Here is an 18369-nt window from a genome sequence, read left to right as displayed (position 1 = left end):
CCGTTTAAACAATAATGGATGAGATTTAATAGAACGAAAAGAAATAACAGTGCCCTGAGGCAGAAACTGAGCACAGGAACCTCGTCTTCCCATACATAATCCTTGGAAAGCTCTAAAGGGTTGTAGTGGAAACTAACTTGCAAGTAATTTTGTTCATTTTTACAAAAGCCATTGTTGCAGTGCCATGTCATGCTATTGCTGTTGTAATATTCCTTTGCTTCCTCAATTTAATTCTCCATGTCACTCATTGATTGTCTTAGCTGAATCTTATTTGCAAGTAAGAAACAAATCTTTTCCTGTATTTGAAAGCAGACAGCTTTATGTAATGAGTAATAACGGATGCCTTACCCTTAAGCAGGGAACGCTGTTCAGTCTTACAAATTTAAAGTGTGTTTTTTTTGTTTTTTTTCTTTTTTAAAGGAAGAAATGGAGAGACTTCAACAAAATATTGAGAACTTGAAAGCTGAGGCAGCAGAAAATGGGGAGGAACAGGTAATAACAAAAATCTAGTTTTTATTTTCAATTTGTGTTTTGAAATACTGCTGTAGGTCCTTCTGACTTGGTGCATTCTCATAAGCATCAAGGTATCTGTTGTAATCTCTGAAACATTCTATTTTCCCACACTGGTAAAGCCACAGTTCAGGCTAATAAACATAGCAATACAGCAAACTGAAAATAGCTGTAGTGTTCTTCATTATTCTTGCAGAGCCCATGGGGCTAACTCATAGCTGCTTTTGTGCCTTTTATTTACTTCTTTGTAGTACTGGAGAAGAATCTCTGGATGTTAAGAGCAGTGCATACCTCTGACAAAACCAGGTCTTCCTCAGAAAGCATGTTTGGTTTGGTTGTGTTTTTCTCAAAACTGAATTTATTTGAAGGATGAAAGCACAAGTTTTGAGTGGCTCAGTGCATTGCATGCCATGAGCAGCTGTCAGAAGTTAGGCTATGACACAAGTGTATCCAGACTGATGGCAATGAATAATGAATGAACAGAAAAGGAAAAGCTTGAGTTACATGTATTTTCAGTGAGTAAGCACTTGATACATTTATGCCTCTGAAATGAGGTGGATTACAAGTTCCATGATTCTTCTGTCCTAAACACAGCATGAAAAAATTAAAATGTAAACCTAAAGCTTAATTTTTTAAAGAAGAAAGAATTATCTTAAAGTCCACAATTCAGGATATCTAGCATGTGTGTCAGAGGGTTTATGTTTTCTCCTGGACCACGTTTATCCTTAGCCCCACCACTGACTCAAACTATAAGCATTCAGACAAGGAGTACAAATAATCTTCTGCTACATATCTTCATTTAAAGTGGGCCTGTTGTAAAGCAGAGGAAAAACTAGTGACAAATCTTAAAAATGAAAATATCAAAGGCTTAAAAGCTAGCAAAATGCACTTGTTTACAATCAAAGATTTCAGGTTTTAATACAGATTATGAATCATTAAAAAAAAAATAACAGCAAGTGGTGGTGTTATTTTGGAAGCCATTAAATGGAAGTCAGACAAATATAGAAAACAAACCCAGTCTGCGCATTTTTGCACTGCAGCTCTCAGATGCTACTGTAATGCACACTTGTTTTGGGTTCTCAAATTCTAGGAGCCGAATAGGATTATAGAACGACAGTACAAAACTGAGAAAGAGAAACTTCAAAAGATCCGCCTGTTATTGGTGAGTAACTCTGTACATGTTCTTGTACAAAATTATTGATGTTTTCCTTGTAACTTCTAATACTTTTTTATTGTTCTAATTTAAAAAAAAATCTGTCACAAATCAGTTAAAAAAAAAGTTGAGCCTCAGCCAACACTTTTTAAAATTAATTATTTACTAACAAAATATTGCTGGGGGGGACCTCATCCATTTTAAGAAGAGAACAAGAAGAGGCTTTCTTTTCTCCCCTCCTAACTTTCTATTCAGGCACGAAGAAACAGAGAAATAGCCATTTTACAGCGCAAGATTGATGAAGTCCCGAGCCGAGCTGAGCTAACACAGTATCAGAAGAGATTTATTGAACTTTACAGTCAGGGTATGTATATCAAGCAGGACGATCCTGCTGAAGGCTAAAGCCCTGAAGGGAGGGCAGTTGCATTTTAAGCATATGGCATGTAACAACAGCACTTACTAATTTTGTGGTATTTTAAGGGTCTTTTGGTATTCATGTTATAGACCCTATTTTCAAGGTTTTATAAGCTGCTTATAAGAATTTTCCTGAGGGTGAAACTTTAATGCACAAGATCTCTGGAGTAAGTTTTGTCTGCAACAGGTTCAGTCACTTAGGTTAATGACCAGTGTGTTTATAAAGTCCTTAATTCACCAATTACAAATGAGGTTGCTGTAAATTTGAGTTTAATTTATTGCTGTTAACATTAGAGTGCTTTCCTTGCTTTTATTAACCAAACTATGTCAAAAAATACAAAGTAAAGGCAATTTCTTGAAGGGATTGTTCTCTTTCATTTTTGATTTGTAAATAGCAATATCTTCGTAGGATCAGAGTACAAACTGTCTTTCACTTTTTTTTATGATACAAAGTTATAAAATGAGGAAATGTGCTCGGTTGACTTGTTTGCTGTGCATGGATGGTATGGAATGGAACATGCAAACTGAATAAAATGTTACAGTTGTTCCATTAGACTGATAGCAGACCAGTATACTCATCAATGTATGTTTAATGTAGCTTATGTATTAGCATAAGCTGAAATAATTTTCTATCAAGAACTAGCTAATGTTTTCAAGATATTCTACATTTTAAATATGTATGTGCACTGAGCTCTTGAAGGTTGTGTGGTTCTAAAATTGTTATTTAACTTCAAACCCCTTGCCCTGTTGAAGCATCTCTAGTGACACAGTCCTGTGCTACGTTCCGCACGTGTTGTCTGACTCAGTGCATGGAACAGACGGACTTTGCAGTGACTACAGACCCAGTACTTCATTCTCCCCCTTTCCTTCTTACGTGCCATGCAGTTTATTTAATCAAGTCCAGCTACAAAGACAACTTTGTTGTCTTGCATTCAGTTTTCTACAGATCATTTTCTCTGTCATGTCAAAATGAATTTGGACAAATAATCTGTGGTCAGAGCATCTGCCTGCTCAGAAGATGGGGGCTTCATTTATGTATGAAGTACAGAAAGATTATGGTCAAAGAGACTTGTGTAGCTTTGGGGTAGATTTAAGATGCTTTGAATTTTAGGGGTCTTAGGATAACACACAGCTCAGTCGTGGCCAGGAACCTACATTGCACAGGCTAAGCTTTTGGCAAAATGAGCTGAAAATCCCTAGCAAGTCTTTCTGTGAATTGTGATATTTTTTAGAGTCTTTTCATTTAGTCGGACTCACATGATCTTCAGAGTTGCCAAGACCTGATTTTTTTGAACTTTGATCTAAGGGGTGTCGGACAAAACAATCTTCAACAATGCCTTCCAACCTCAGCAATTCTGTAATTCTGTAATAGAATGCTTTTAAGTTCCAATATTCCCTGCTTTGTTTTTGACCTAGCTGAACCTTGAAAACCTTAAGCTGTGGTTTCAAGAGAATCACTGAGTCAATTGGCTGCTTCCTCCTATTCTTTCTTTGTCTGTCTTACCTTACATGTGCCAATAAGGCTCTGTAAGCTGGTACAACTTTCTAACCCAGTGGAAATCCTGAAAAGTTTTCTTCTGACTTGGTATATGGAATTCACTCACAGAGGATCTGTGACTCCCAGAGGTGCTGCAAGAAAGGGAAGAGCTATGTGAAGGAAATGGTTTGGGAAAAGCCTCTTCTATTTGGCAGCAGTCCTGCAAAAACCACACCAATTAAGAGAGGACGCCTGAAGTAAACCTGTTGGTGATCCTTGTGTTCATGCAGTTTTTCAGGAAGAAGCCTGACTTCAGCATTTGGAAAACCTTTGTGGAACACATTGAACAGCCTATCTCAGGCTTTCCTGAATTTCTCAGTGCTTTCAGGCTCCTGGTACTCGGTGTATTTCTCGAGGCTACAGCACGTGCGGAACATGTGTTAGTCATGCTGTGGCGATGAGAAAGCTCTTCGGTTCCAAACATCTCACTACTGCAGAAGTAGCCACTGCTGGCATTCTGTCACTTTAACATTTAACTTTGAGCTGTGGGTTGCCTCTGGGCTTCAGCTGGTGAACAGGATTGTACAAACCAAAAGATGGGATTTCTTTAAGAATTTGGATGTTCAATGATGTCATGACGGAGGTCCTGCTGTTGGTAAATGGTTCCATTCAAAAGCTTAGTCCAGTGTATCAGTTCAGGAAAGGTTTTGTTTAAAGGTGAAAACATGTTAGCCTTTAGAGTTTAATAAAATGAGCATGATTTCACTCAGGTTTATCTTTTTTAACCCGTGCATTTTTTTTTTTCCACGTTCATGATGCTAGACAGTGCTTAATATGTTAGCCATAATAACTTTTACCAATTGTCTGTTGCTGTTGAACTCCTTCTTTGAAGCATCTTAGGTTTCCTTAGGCATTGAAGAACTAAAGAACAGATGAACACTTAGCAGATTTGAGTATTGGTCATCATCTTGTGGGCCCAAAGGGAATGCATGTCTGAGCCTTCCCCACTGAGCTATGATCAACGTCTTCTATAATCACCTAAACCAGAAAGTGTTATTTGAAAAGAAAGTAGTATTTAATCCTATCAGCATATATAAATTCAAGAAGAGAAAAAAGGCTTTAAAACAGTAAAAGCAGTGGAATCTATCAGATTATCTGTGTGGTGTGAGGATAAAGCTTCTGAAGGAAGGATGAACAGACAGCGGTGAGGAAACCCAGCTGATAGTGCCAACATATGTTCACATAAAGGACTGTCAGCAGCTGAGGCTTAATTTAAACACTGAGCTGTGTTGTTCTCGTAAAACCAGAGCGCGCTAAACCCTGCTGGAGATTTACATGCAGAGGGAATACTCTTCCAGAATGCATTAAAGCGCGTGTTCTGTTACTGATAGGGGAAAGTGTATAAAGCCTGTGATGTATTTTTACAGATTCCATTTCACCTCATGCTCTTTTATTATTCTACCCTTTTTTGTTTGCAGTCTCAGCAACTCACAAAGAAACGAAGCAGTTCTTTACTCTTTATAATACACTGGATGATAAGAAAGTATATTTGGAAAAGGAGGTAAGAAAATGTTATTACTGTTCTCTAAATATTCAGTCTGTGGAGGAGATAGAGTTTTTACTTGGCTTTCACCATATTCAGTCATGTCACAGCAGAGTTAACAATCTTTGTAAGTAAATATTAAACAGTTGATTCCTAGGAATAGTTCTAATGCTGAAGGCAAAATTGTCCGTGGTGTAAAAGAATTGGTGTTAGTACAGCTTAAACTACTGATTGTGTTCACAAAATGAGTAACATTTGATTAGCAAAGATCTCTGTCTTGGTATCACAGGACCAAGTTACCCTCTTTTTGGTCAATTTATTTTACTGGTTATAGCGTTGGTTTTTATTTCCTTATTCATAATATATAATACAACAGGTTGCAGATAACAATATGCCAGATTTAAAATACTACGTTAAGTAGCACCTGTGGAATTCATATAACTTAAAGTTCTCCCCTAGGTTGGAGTTCAGTACATGTTTGGTTGTGTTTTTTTAATTATTTCTTATTTTGAGGGCTAGCCAACAATTTTGAAAAGCGTAGAGATGGTTTTTGAAATGGGCACATAACAAACATCTGACAGAATAGACAGCAGATGTATTGCATTGTTGTATGAACTGGGAGTACTCTTGACAATATAATTCAGTACCTGCTTTACAGGTTTGGTTGGGGTGGTTTTTTGGTTTTGGTTTTCTTTTTGGTTCCAAGCTTCACTTCCGTGGATATAACTTTAAAAGGCAAATAAATTGATCAAGGGTTTCTTTTATCTTGATGTCAGTCACAAGAAAGAGGAGGCTGAATGTGTTCTGATGCAGTCTTAACTTTGTTAAATAGATAAAACAGTTGAGGTTTCCTTGTGTTGCTTTTAATATTAGAACCAAGGTTTCGGCAAGTAAATATTGTTAAGTAACATACAAAAGATGCCTTTGGCATCTGTGCCTCACAAAGACTTCTGGAATATGCTTATGCTTTTTCTTGCCCCACCCCCCTCCTTTTTCTTTTCTTCACCCCAAATAAACCCTTTTATAAAATACACTGAGCATAATTACTTTAAAATAACAAGAGCAGGAATTGTTATACAGTGGAATTCTGGCTATAAAGATGATAGTTCTGACATGAAAGGCCTCTGTGCATATGTTTGATAGATTTAATAATATTTTTTTAAAGATTCACTTTTAAAATGATTTTAAACTCATTATTTTCATGGTGTCTTTGATTTTTAGGGTTTATACACTGATTTTACTGTTGGTAATGTAACACATCAGTACTCTTACTATGCAACAGTTGTGCAGTACTTCTTTTCATTGCATGAATGTGTTGTGGTATAAAGTATAATTAAGTCCTTAAACACATGCTTATTGGAAGTATGTTGAGGCAAGGATGTGGGCTCAGCAAATATTGATGGGTCGTGCAAAAATCTCTTTCCTCTAAGTAACAGGAATTCTTAAGGAACTTAGCAGTTTAGCTTTCTGGAGCAGGGGGGCAGGTGATTGTGTTTGCAACGCTCAGGTCTGTTTAGTGCAGAACGCTTTCAAATATTCATCAAAAGGAGGAACTGCTTGGAAGGTTTAACCACAGGAGACTTGCAAGAAGTATTCAAAGCCAAGAGAGAGAATCACATTAATTGCTACTTGGTGAATTTTAGTCTTCTCAGCAATATGTCAAAAGCAATAAAAAAAAAAAAAAATCAAAGGTGGTTACACAGAAAATATTCAGTATATAGTTTAATTAGTATGGGCAGTTTATACCAAGAGCAAAAAAATATTCCTGTGATGTTGTTATACATTTCCATTTCTGTTTTGATTCAGTGCAATGTTAGTAACTCATAATAGAAGCCATGTACGTGAAGTGCCATTTTGGACTTTTTAGAAGTTCATCTTTTAACAGCCTGTAAAATACCTATCAGCAAAGTGGGCAATGATGCGTGGCTGTTGGGGGAACCTGTAAAACTCACCGGTACAATAAAAACAAGCAGGGCAGGAATTCCCTTGCTGCTCCTGCATTGCTTCACAGCACTGGATGGAGATACTAGTTCCAGTCTCAGAGAAAAATTTGTGTGTTTGTTGTTGTCTTTTTGTTGCTGGTTTTTTTTTGGGAGGGGGGAAGGGTTGTATTTTTCTTCTTTTCATTATGCAATGTTTTGCTTAGGCTGATGAGCTAGGTTGCAGCTCCTTGACAGAGCTATGCTGCTAATACTTCAAAACTTGTATCTTCAGTAGTGGTAATAAAATCTGGGTTTTTTTGTTGGGCAGTGGGGAGTTATTGCTGGGGTTTTGGTTTTTGTATGGCGGGGTGTTTTTTTAAGGATGTTTCTTCATTTGCAATCCTGTCTGGCTTGTAAGCATGGTCAGGGATATACCAAAGTGAAACTGTTCTACTTTATCACTACAAGTAAGACTAATTATGCAAACCTGACATGGCTACAAGATACACTTGTGCGTCATTGCTGTTGAATGCTGGATGAATACTTTTGGAAGTTCCTTTTATATCAGGTTTCAACACATGTTGAACAGATGTATGCGCCGGTTTACTTCATCGCTTTAGTTTGGGAAGTCATCACGCTGCAAAATTATCAGTGGTGTAACTGGGCATCCATAACATTAAAAATCTCAGCTGTGGTCCAAGACTTGGTTCTCCTTTCTGTGGCTCATTTGCTGGCACAGATTTTACTATAATAATACAGAGGGATCATGGTTTCTCTCCAAAAGAAAGTTTATGCTGATTTTCACACAGCTGACTGTTTGTCAGGGCAATATCTATACAGTCATATTTTTAACTTGAATTTAATTTTATTTGCTGTGAAAGCTCACACCAGAAAGGATAAATGTATATTTTCTTTCCCTAATTCACAGGTTAACTTACTGAATTCCATTTACGACAACTTTCATCAGTAAGTAATGGTCATTTTTCTCTTGATAGTTTAAATAAGTAACATGGTTGGTTGGAAAAATGGGAATGGGCATGAGCTATAGAATCTAAAAAAACCTTTTTCTTAACATAAAATGTTTTTATAAAGTAGTTTATTAATTCTGTTTAAGCCAATGTTTGGGAAATCAAAGGCTTAGAATTACCAAACTTTTATAGCCAACATACGTTTTTAATATCTGGCTCTTCAGTTGTCGTTGTGGAAAGAAATCATTCAGTCATAATTTTCCTGGCATTAATTTAAATAGTTTTCTCCATTTTGTGAAGTTGTGGCTATTACATTATGTATAAAACATTAGACTCTGACGTATTTCAGACATGTTTATTAAAGACTAACCCTGTTTTTAAAGGTTTTGATGGAAGTGTGAATTCTTTAGGTAAAATCATGGTTCCCTTGGAAGCTGGAGATCAAATATCAGTCTGTGATGCAGCCAGCAGGGTTTTTTTCTCTGTTTTTTTTGACTTCACAAAAAAAGCTCCAGTATGAATTTTTGTCAGAGCAGTACAATTCATTAGAGTCATGGGAGGAGGAGATGGCAGTTTAACAGTTTTATACAATTATTCCAGTTATAATTCTGTTGTGAAATTACAAGCTTCCGGGTTTTTTCAGAGTAATTACTTATCTCTTTTATACACTTGTGTCCTGTGATATCCAAAACTTTTAAGTAAAATAAAAGGAGTTTCAGATGTTTTCCTTCATGGCAGGGACTGTAGATCTGTTTTGCTCAGTGATGAGATCTTTTGGATTCTGTCCAGTCAGTAGAAACCAATGCTGTAATTGACAGCTGGGGTTTGGATTGGTTGTTGTTGGGTGGGTGTTCTTGAGGGAGGGGTTATATCTTCTCTGTTTTATTTTTCTTAATCTTTTCAAGATACAAGTCTAAAATTACTTCTGGGCTTTCCCTTTTAGGGCACAAAATTATTTTTTTTAAATATTTACTGATCTGTGAGTCCTCTATTCACCTTCTTAATATTCCCAACAGCTGCTTTTCTTAAAAGTTTGTGCCTTTGGTTAGTTAATAGCCATTTATTTCTGCACAACACGTGAGAGAAAGGAGCAGCTTGAACCGATAGGGAGAACACTTGTGATGAGCTCCGTAATCTCTGTTCCCATCTCTTTGATAATTTATACCAGCTGAAGAGCTGTGCTGTTACCCGAAATCAGTTTTTACATAGACCACTAGCCAATGTGGGTAAATATGCAAGACAACTGTAGATAAGGCACGTTGTCCCACATCCCTGTCAGTTGTTGTCTTTTTTCCTTTCCAGAGCAATGGCATCTTCTGGTTCTCGTGAGCAGTTTTTACGGCAGATGGAGCAGATTGTAGAAGGCATCAAACAGAATCGAATGAAGGTCTGAGACTCTTCTCACATCCTTTGCTAGAACCTGGGAATGATTTCACAAAAGCCTCTTAGATAATAACTGTGCGTGGAAAAATCCATTACGGGAGGTGCAAATTAAGCAAGCAACTAACGCTTATTACTTATTTTCACATCCATAAGAAACTGCTCACCCTTGAAGTGTTAATGAATAGAGTAGAACAGAGGTATTATAATGCTTCTCTCTGGGCAGGAAGCTTATGTCCCTTAGCTCCATTATTGGCAGTGTAGTGATGTAGATGCTTGAAGCAGCTGTATGTCACCTATGTCAAGGAAAATTCTTCCATGGGCACAGTCAGACATGTTTCAGGCAGCTGGAGCTGATAAAAGCTGCTTTCTGCTGCTGAAGAGGGTCCAGCATTTCTGCATTAACACATGTAATGCTTTTGCTTTGTCAAACATAAGTTTAAAAACCTACTAAGTTATGTTAGGAGAGTTTCCCTGATGATTTGGAGAGCAGCTGGCTTTGTAAAGGAGACGTACCTTGTTAGCAGTTTTCATACTCAGGCAAAGTCTGGGATCTGCTTTTTACCTTTAGGCGTAATCAATTAAATCAATGCTGATACATAATTCTAGAAATGCAGCAAGTTCTGCTGTTGTACCTGCTTGTTTGGGCTTTAGTCGATTCTTGCAGTTTTTGGGATTGCAGTTTTCCCTGTCACAATTCAGGAGGCAAAAGCCTGTCAGAGAGAAGGCAAAAATAACTTTGGGGGAGAGAAGAACAACAGGGTTTTTTTTGATGTGGTTGTGCCATAGCACCAGATGGAGGGAGGGAAAATTTACCCTCTAGACTAGCAGCAAATTTGTCTGTGTTGGAAGAACTTCATTAGAACTACCCCTGAGAGGAAGGCAGTCTGTTCTAGAATAGAGAGCCAATCCTCTTCGCTTTTAGGGTCTTAAGCTATGTTTGGCACAAGGAGGAGAGAGATTTCTAATGGGTGGGTCTTGAGCAAGTACAGCATTCATTGCACAGGAAGGTAAAGATGTCTCCTGCCCTCCCTGTTTGATACAATTAACATGAACAACCAAATCAAGATCTGTTTTGCATCAAAAACTTTTTTTTGCTGTTAACTAATTTCAATTTAATCGTTGAGGGAGGATTGTTCAGTGCAAGATTCTGGGCTGGCAGAAATGTGAACCTTAGTTTAATTCTGAATGCTACCTATAGTGCCACTGGTACTGAGACTTCAGCATTAGCTTTTTAATTTTTTTTAAGAGCTGGCCTAAATGTTCATCATATTTAAAGCACAAGCCAGGGGTATCGTTTATGAAGCATCTGTCTCCCATTGTCTATATTAGGTAGTTGTTCCTTATACAGCATATGCATCTGTGTGTATTCCTTATGCAGTGTATGATCTCCTCTCTTTCCTGTATACCAACAGATGGAAAAGAAGAAGCAAGAAAACAAAATGCGGAGAGATCAGTTGAATGATGAATACTTAGAACTTCTAGAGAAACAACGGCTTTACTTCAAAACAGTGAAAGAATTTAAAGAGGTAAGAACATTTTTGCTAACATAAACTGGCAAATATTCAGTGACCCCTTTTGGCTTGACTTGTGCATGCACCGTGTTCGCGTTGTCTCTTGGTGGTTATTGCCACATGATTCTTGAACTCTGAATTTGGATTCTGAAAACTTTTCTTGCTGATAGACCAGCACCCCTCCATGGAACAGGGGAAGGATGAATTTGTTACTCAGCAAGCTGTGTATTTAGGTTTCTCTTGAAGATCTGTGAGCAGATAGGTGTTAGAGCAAAGAGGGTTGTGGAAATGTGTGTGAATAAGGGAGGGAATCCAGTGCCAGTAGTTAAAAATACCTTTAGGAATCAGCCTTGTTTTCTAAGCACTGTGAAATCACTGTTGAACACTTCATTGATTCAGCCTTTCCTGAGCTTTTCATCGTAATGGAATTCTGTTGATTATTGTTTCTGTGATAATGAATGACAAAGTAGTTCTGCAAGGCAAAACTGTCATTTGGCTTTGGATGACTGAGGAAAAACATCTTTCTGTAATTTGTCCTGTTTTGTTCTGAGACAGTTCCTTCCTGTTTCAGACAATGTACTTTGGGAGAGGGACAGGGACTGTTCAGCTACTTTTCTGACATCCAGAATTTTGTGTCCTTGTTGCAGAAGTTAGGTAGAATATTTTTTTTTTTTAAGCATAAATAAGCCATTTTTTATTTCACTGTCTTGGGAGGGAACTTCTACTCAGCCTTGCTGTCCTTAAAAATAAATCATGTCGTGGTTGTGGTGTTGAAAACCGGTGGTATATACTTAGGTAAATATATTTCTTGACTTAGAGTTGTTCCATGAACACTGACTTTTTTGCAAGCAGTCTTGTGGAGTTCCAGATCACCTAAAAGTAATCTCAGTTTCAGATGTATTCAATATATGAGCAAAAAGGTGGATTTGCTCTAGCCACTTGTAACAACGTTAGATGAATGGTCAATCAGCATTCTCTTTGGCTTGAATGTCATACAGTTTAATGAATATTGCCATTGGAATAACATTATGGATGGATCTTCAGCTCATCACTCACCCCAGACTACAGGGTGTTTCAAAAACATGGACCCAGCATGTTACAATTACGCAAAAATTTACAAACAGTTTAATGATTTATTGAGATTTAGTGACCTTTTTATAAATGCTCTACGTTCCCTCCACCTGCTGTACAGGCTGTAAGAGTTTCATTAATGGGCAGGTTGTGGTTGCAGAGATAATAGTATTTCAAATTGGGACCATCTCTTTGAAACACCCTGTACTTTGGATTTTGGAAGTCTTTCAGAATAAAAGGGTTTGGTTTTGCTGATGTGCAGATATAACTAGTAGAGTTAAGAGCAACTACATCCTTACCTGTATCTGTTAACAGGAATGCCGTAAGAACGAAATACTGCTGTCCAAGCTGAAAGCCAGTTCTTCCTGAAGAAAGAAGGCCAGCTGGTGAAGTTCACAGATGATTGTTCAGTCCCTTGAATCTCTTTTGTGAGGTGACATTTATAACTGCAATGTAGATATATATATATAGATAGATATATATAAAAATATATACACACAGCTGTAAAAGCCTGTTCCTTTCCAGTATGTATTCAGTTTTACATTCCTTCAACACATGGCTGTATTATTCATTATTGCCTCCAGTACACAGTAAAGAGTTAACGCAGTACAGCAAAATAGAATATTGTCTAATTTTATTTATTGGGGTTTGGTTTTTTGCCCACAGTAAGGACAATGAGGATGCTTATTATTTGGGTTTTAACACTGAATTAGGTCGGAATTCTGGAATAAATAGGTATGTACTGTCTAATATGTCCAGTACCATGACATGAGCACTGCAGAATGCAGTGGTTTGTTAATTTCGGCCAAAAATGCCCACCACAGTGAGATTCTTGAAACTCTCATCATTATCTAGTAACTGCACATTATTTTAATTTACACTCTAGACTTAGATAAGGTTTCAAAGGATAAAAATTAATTTCTAATGGTTAAGAGAGAAGGAAAAGGAAACTTACCTTGGATAATTCTTCATGTAAAATTATAAATCTATATTTTTATAAAGTCTAGCTGCTGTATAAATTTCTTCGAAATTTCATTTTTATATAGAGAGAGTATGCTTGTTAATAGTTTCAGGAAAAAACACCTTTGTCACTAGGACCATCATGTTATCCCTGGCTGGGATGAAAATCAAAGTCTGTGTCACCTGTAATATGGGAGGAAAAAGTTTCAGACATTCGGCTCAAATGAACTGATGCTCACCTTTGAAGACAACATCCTATTTATCCTGCTGAGGATTTGCCCTTGGGAGTTAAGAAACTTTGTTGAACACTTTCTGAAACATTTTTATATCTGTATATACAGTATTTTATAATTCAAACAGTTTCTTTTTGTACTTAACATCAGGATTTTGGACTGACTTCTTAATGTACATCACATCTTCAGGAGAAGAAAAACCAGGTTCTTTTTTCCTCATAACGCTGATGCCAGTGCTGATCCATTACTTTCTATGGCAGCGAATACAAAATAAAGAATGTTTGGAATCCAGTGACCTTCTGCTATTGTGTTTTTAAGGTGGCACTTGCTTTAGGAGCGTTTGAATTGTGAGTGTATTTTAAAGATGCATTGTGTCAATATTCATTCACAAGGATGTTTGTGTGTGTCATGTAGCAAACGGTAACGTTTTCTCTTGCTGCTTTTGGTAAGCTTGGTGTTTTGGTATTTGGCACAAACTATCAAACCTGGTACATGCAAAGGAGATCCATGGAAGGTTGTGTTTGTCTTCCATAGGCATCTACTTAAGATACAGAATTCTCAGTGGATACTGCACAAGTTCATCAACCCACAATACCAGATTCCACTCCTTTTGAATGTTTGATATTAGCATGTGAATTTACGCAGACTCTGTAGCATTGAAAAAGGAGAAGTATATGCATTTGTTAAGCCTGCGTACGGGGATTGTTGACGTTCTGTCCAGGTAAGATGCAGTGAGCAACCAGACCTGTGGTGCTGTAGGTTCAGTGGGATCTCCCTTCCCATAAATGAGACGTAAATGGGTTTGTGACCACCTGAAATGCTCTTCCCGTTCCTTCAGTACAAACAGAAACAAAATCTTTATGCTGAGCTGGTTTGTACCTTAATCTGTCACATTAGTTAGTGACTGAACAGATACAGGCTGCTCCTCCTGTATGTGTTCAAAAAGTCAGTCTTCCTGGAGCTCCTGAAATAATGAAGGCAAAATTCTGTTCCAAGTACCTTCAAAGAAGGAAATTTTCAGTGAGTGCTACTTGCAGACTTTCTCTAGTCACCTGTGATATTAGGAGACATTATTTATGTATATAGACTTTGTCCCCTATAAAAATGATAATTCTCTTTTTAATTTGTAAATTGGATAATTTAACTTTGGCACCAGGGTAACCTGTTTGTGAATTCAAGCTGTGATATATTTGCATACCATGCACTTCTTTTTAGAAGTATTATTTTTTTAAATAACATGAATGGACATTTCAATTTGTGTTTTATGGTTTTCATCAATATTGCTTTAGAATCACACAAAATCTCCTAGGTAGGGTAAGTAATGATGTCACGTGTAGAATAAGTGATGTTATTATTTGTTCAGTATAACGTTAAACTTCATGCTTACCTGTTGTGAACACAGTAACCTGGAAACTTCAACATGGAACATAAAAACATTAGAGCCATTTCTCTGGCCAGGAGCTACTGATTTTTGATTAAGATATAAACCTGGGACTTCTGAAGATCCAGTTACTGCTCACAGAGAATAAATCAGTGTCCAGATTATAATTACCTGTAACGAGGCCATTTCTTTCTACAATAGATGGAAATGCAGGCCAGCCAGACAGTGTCTTTGCTTTCAGATCCCAGTGTGAAAGTGAGAGGAAAGAAGCTGGAGAGGTACGGAAAAAGTGACATCGGCGGTTCCTTTCTGTCACGGGGTGCGTATGTTGGGGGCACCCCTGCTTCTCATACTTGGGGAGGAATCAAAATGAAAGAGACACTTCTGCCAACAGCCAACGTTGTTCCTCCTCCTGCTTAACTTGATGATTGTCAGGCTTAACCACTAGATCAGGCTGTCCCCAGTAGGTTTTAGTGTGGAGGAACAAGTACACGTCATGCTGTGGCTACTCGTGGGAAGGTGATTTTGGGGAACTGTATCCAAGATGCTTTGACACTATAAACATGACAGTCCTACTACACAGAAACAAGTGAGTTAATTTTGGCTGCCAGTAAAATGATGACAGCTATTTGTCCAAGTGAAGGGCAATATTGGGAGAGAAATTCTAAGTAGAGTTTTCAAATAAAGGAGGGCAGTGCCTTAAAGCAGATATTTTCCTATAAGTCACTAAGCTTCAATGGGTACCAAGTCTTTGCTGGAGGTGTAAGGTCTTTTTGCATTAGTTTTTTGATCTACAGAATGAAAAATATTTTTAATGTCCACAGTTTGGTGACTGAAGCTGTGCAGCTGAGGCACTAAATTCTGCACGTGCAGATGAGTGTATGCAAAGGACTATACAAACGTATAGCAAACAGAATCTGTCTGATTCTCCATTTCAGCTGGTTGCAAGGTAGGAGTGAAGAGTTTCTCAAAATTTTATTTCAGTATTGCTGAATTTCTTTGACTGTTCAAAAAGAAAGGTCTTGCCCTGAATACATCTGGTGTTACCAGGCTTGTAAAATAACATTTACAGGACTCATAGCAAAACTTTTTTAACCTGATAGAGTATGTTCAGAGCTTTAATTTGCATTTCAATAAATCGTTTTGATATGCTAATGAACAAACTGCTGTAAAGTAGTCTGCACTTTGTTTCAGAAGGTGAGATGGTCCTGAGCTTAAGGCATACACTTACCTTTTAGACCATGACAGCTTTCTCTAGACGTAGTTCCTCAAGTGCACTTGTAAAATATCTTTTGAGATTGAAATTGGTGATATACACTTAATCCAAGCATGACAAAATCCAGCCACTCTTTTTGTGACAGTATCTCAGAATGGATAGAGTACTGCACCAACTCACTACTCATGTGAATAAAAGAAAATCTTTGAAGGCAAGTTAAAATGTGACTTTTTTTTTTTTTTTTAAGGTTTCTTCTCTTTATTTTGTGAAAAATCTGCTTGTTGAAGTGTGACCTTAGCGTGTAGGTTCCTGAAGCAATCAGTATTTGATGGGAGAGAAGTAGATGACATGGAAAAGCATTTTACTGTGCAACAAAGTATCACGTTGCACTCTTTGTGGAGGCACTATGGTACAGGTGTACCCAGCCATGTAGGAGATAGCAGAACTTTGCTAAGTTTCTTAGAAAATGCAAAATTGCACGAGAGAAAGGGTATTACCTCCTTTAGGTCTCGCTTTGTGCAGCTCCTGGCACTCATGCAGAACAGCTGGAGAGCTGTGTCAGGACACCCATCAGCTTTGCTAAATCAGAGATGGAAGTAGGGTGCTTGTACAAGGCATTATCCAGATTGACTCACTTGAGTGGTAGATGACATGCTCTTAGGATAGTCTTATATCTAAAAAAACTTAGGAACACAAGCCTGTTTATTCATGTGGTGTCTACAGCAGCACGTTCCCATCATCAGCTGCTGGTTGTACCTGGTGTATTGGTGACTGCCCTGTAGCCTGAGGTGCTGCTAACAGGGGTTTGTCAGCATGTGTTCTCAGGGCCAAACCCTTCATCTCTGTTTGCAGCAATATTAATGGAGGAAGAGCCTGGGAATTCTCATGTCAAACAGCTATTTGGAAGGAGACACTGAAGTCTGGTTGAAAGACCAGGAGCTCCTGGGTCCAATAATAAATTAAGGAAGAGCTTTAATTGTGGAAGCAGTAGCATAGATGTGGGTTTTATGGACTGAGTAGCATAGAAAGTTATTTGCGTTTTCTGTTCACATTCATCTTCCAGAGCCTTTGGATTTCTGCACAATCTGTGGATTCCAACAGATGAATTTCATTACAGCTGCAGGGTTCTCCGAGCCTTGCTGCAGGGTACAGCAATGCTTTTCTGCTGAGCAGTAGGCTCCAGTGAGGAGTTCTAGGAGCACATTCAGCGTCAAGATATAAAACTAAAACTAGTAGTCCACTGTGTGCAAGCAGAGCTGACTGGTGTACTCCAAACTGGCAACTTGTATATGGGGAAATAAATGAGTGTACATATAAGCACTGCCAAATGATGTTTCTTTAGAACACCTGTGTGTTTTGTTTTGTGTTTTTCTATTTGGATATTCAAGATACTGGATGATGTATTTTAGTTCACCTGGGAGTTGTACTTTCCATATTTTCATTGGTCCATCTCAAAGCCAGGGGTAATGTAAGATCTAAACTCTAATGCTTTAAGTGCCAGAAAGGGGAATGCTTGCATGCTTGATTTTACTCTTTCCTCTTTTTTCTATCAAAGTCGCAAGCTTTAATAATGAGAGTAATTAACCACAGAAATAAAGTACCAAGGGAGGTAGAAAATTATCCACAGTTCCAACTTTTTTTAATCAAGGTCGATGACTATATGCAGTGATGCTCCCATTGCATGAAGTTCCTGGGTCTGGCACACAGAGCTGTAGGTAAAACGCTCTGTGGTGCCCAGAGGCTGCTAATGCTTTTCCTGGCTTTAGGCAGGAAACAGCAGCATCCAGCAGGTCAGACCAGAACCCCAGATAATGTATTTCTTCCTCCCATGCTAAGCTCAGATTTTGAGTGATCGAAGTGATAAAAATCCAGGACTTTAAATCCTGAATGTGTGCTGCCCATCTTCTGAACACAGGTGTGCACAGAGCCAGTGGGGGAAGCCGGTTTTCTTAAGAGCTTTCTAAAACTGCACTGCAGTGAAATGAAAGCTCCGCTTGTTTCTTGTCGCCTCTGGGTGAGTGTGAAGCTGGGCTGCTTTTGGTGGCAGCCTGTCAGTCTGCTGTCACAGATGCTTGGGTGGGCAGAGCACTAAACTAGTTATCTTGAAAACTTCTCACCGTAAAAGTACAGAGGCTCAGATTCACCTCCTAAGGAAGCTAAATTTGTCTTTGAGGAGGTGGAGGCTGCGTCAGTAGCCCCGCTACCAGTTCTCAAGTGAGCTGCAGACAGCTCTGCTGCATCTTCAGCATTTCCATTAACACCAGTGCAAGTGTGCAATCACATGGAACTGCACAGCAGCCTTCTAATTTTGTGGTGTTTTCTCAAGTTCCAGATAACAAGCCATAGTAAAACATACCTTCAAATTCTGTGTCGCTTCTTGGAAGGGTTCCTGCACCAGACGCGGAGCCTGGTGTTCCAGCAGTCAGCGGGCATGGACAGTTGGAACAAGTGTCGCTGCTGCTGCAGCCGCAGACTGTGATGTGCCTTCACTTTGGCGCAGCAGGGCCGGCATTAGATCTGCATGCTTGCAATGGCTTGTCTTACCTGGCAGATGTGGTACAGGCACTAAAAATTGGCCAAAGCATGATTATCGGAAACTTCAGGAGTGGCCATGTACAGGTTTGCAT

General features: G+C 38.4%; 1 protein-coding gene across 3 annotated transcripts in view; it reads left to right on the top strand.

Annotated features, from left to right (window-relative positions):
• The window catches only part of CCDC93 (coiled-coil domain containing 93), a 60841-nt gene extending 47405 nt beyond the window's left edge, over positions 1 to 13436 (top strand). For 2 of the 3 annotated variants that reach the window (XM_065070394.1, XM_065070393.1), the window contains exons 16-23: positions 421 to 492; positions 1601 to 1672; positions 1919 to 2027; positions 5033 to 5115; positions 7948 to 7985; positions 9290 to 9374; positions 10783 to 10896; positions 12268 to 13436. In XM_065070394.1, the coding sequence (XP_064926466.1) occupies positions 421 to 492; positions 1601 to 1672; positions 1919 to 2027; positions 5033 to 5115; positions 7948 to 7985; positions 9290 to 9374; positions 10783 to 10896; positions 12268 to 12321 (627 nt within the window). In that variant the 3' untranslated portion in view covers positions 12322 to 13436. Of the gene's footprint in view, positions 1 to 420; positions 493 to 1600; positions 1673 to 1918; positions 2028 to 5032; positions 5116 to 7947; positions 7986 to 9266; positions 9375 to 10782; positions 10897 to 12267 lie in introns of all 3 variants that reach the window. The other variant, XR_010473976.1, reaches the window with a different exon arrangement.
• The last annotated feature ends 4933 nt before the right edge of the window (positions 13437 to 18369 follow it).

This window comes from Columba livia, chromosome 7 (genome assembly GCF_036013475.1).
Source record: "Columba livia isolate bColLiv1 breed racing homer chromosome 7, bColLiv1.pat.W.v2, whole genome shotgun sequence".
Classification (NCBI taxonomy): domain Eukaryota; kingdom Metazoa; phylum Chordata; class Aves; order Columbiformes; family Columbidae; genus Columba; species Columba livia.
This window is presented reverse-complemented; position numbering and strand designations above follow the sequence as displayed.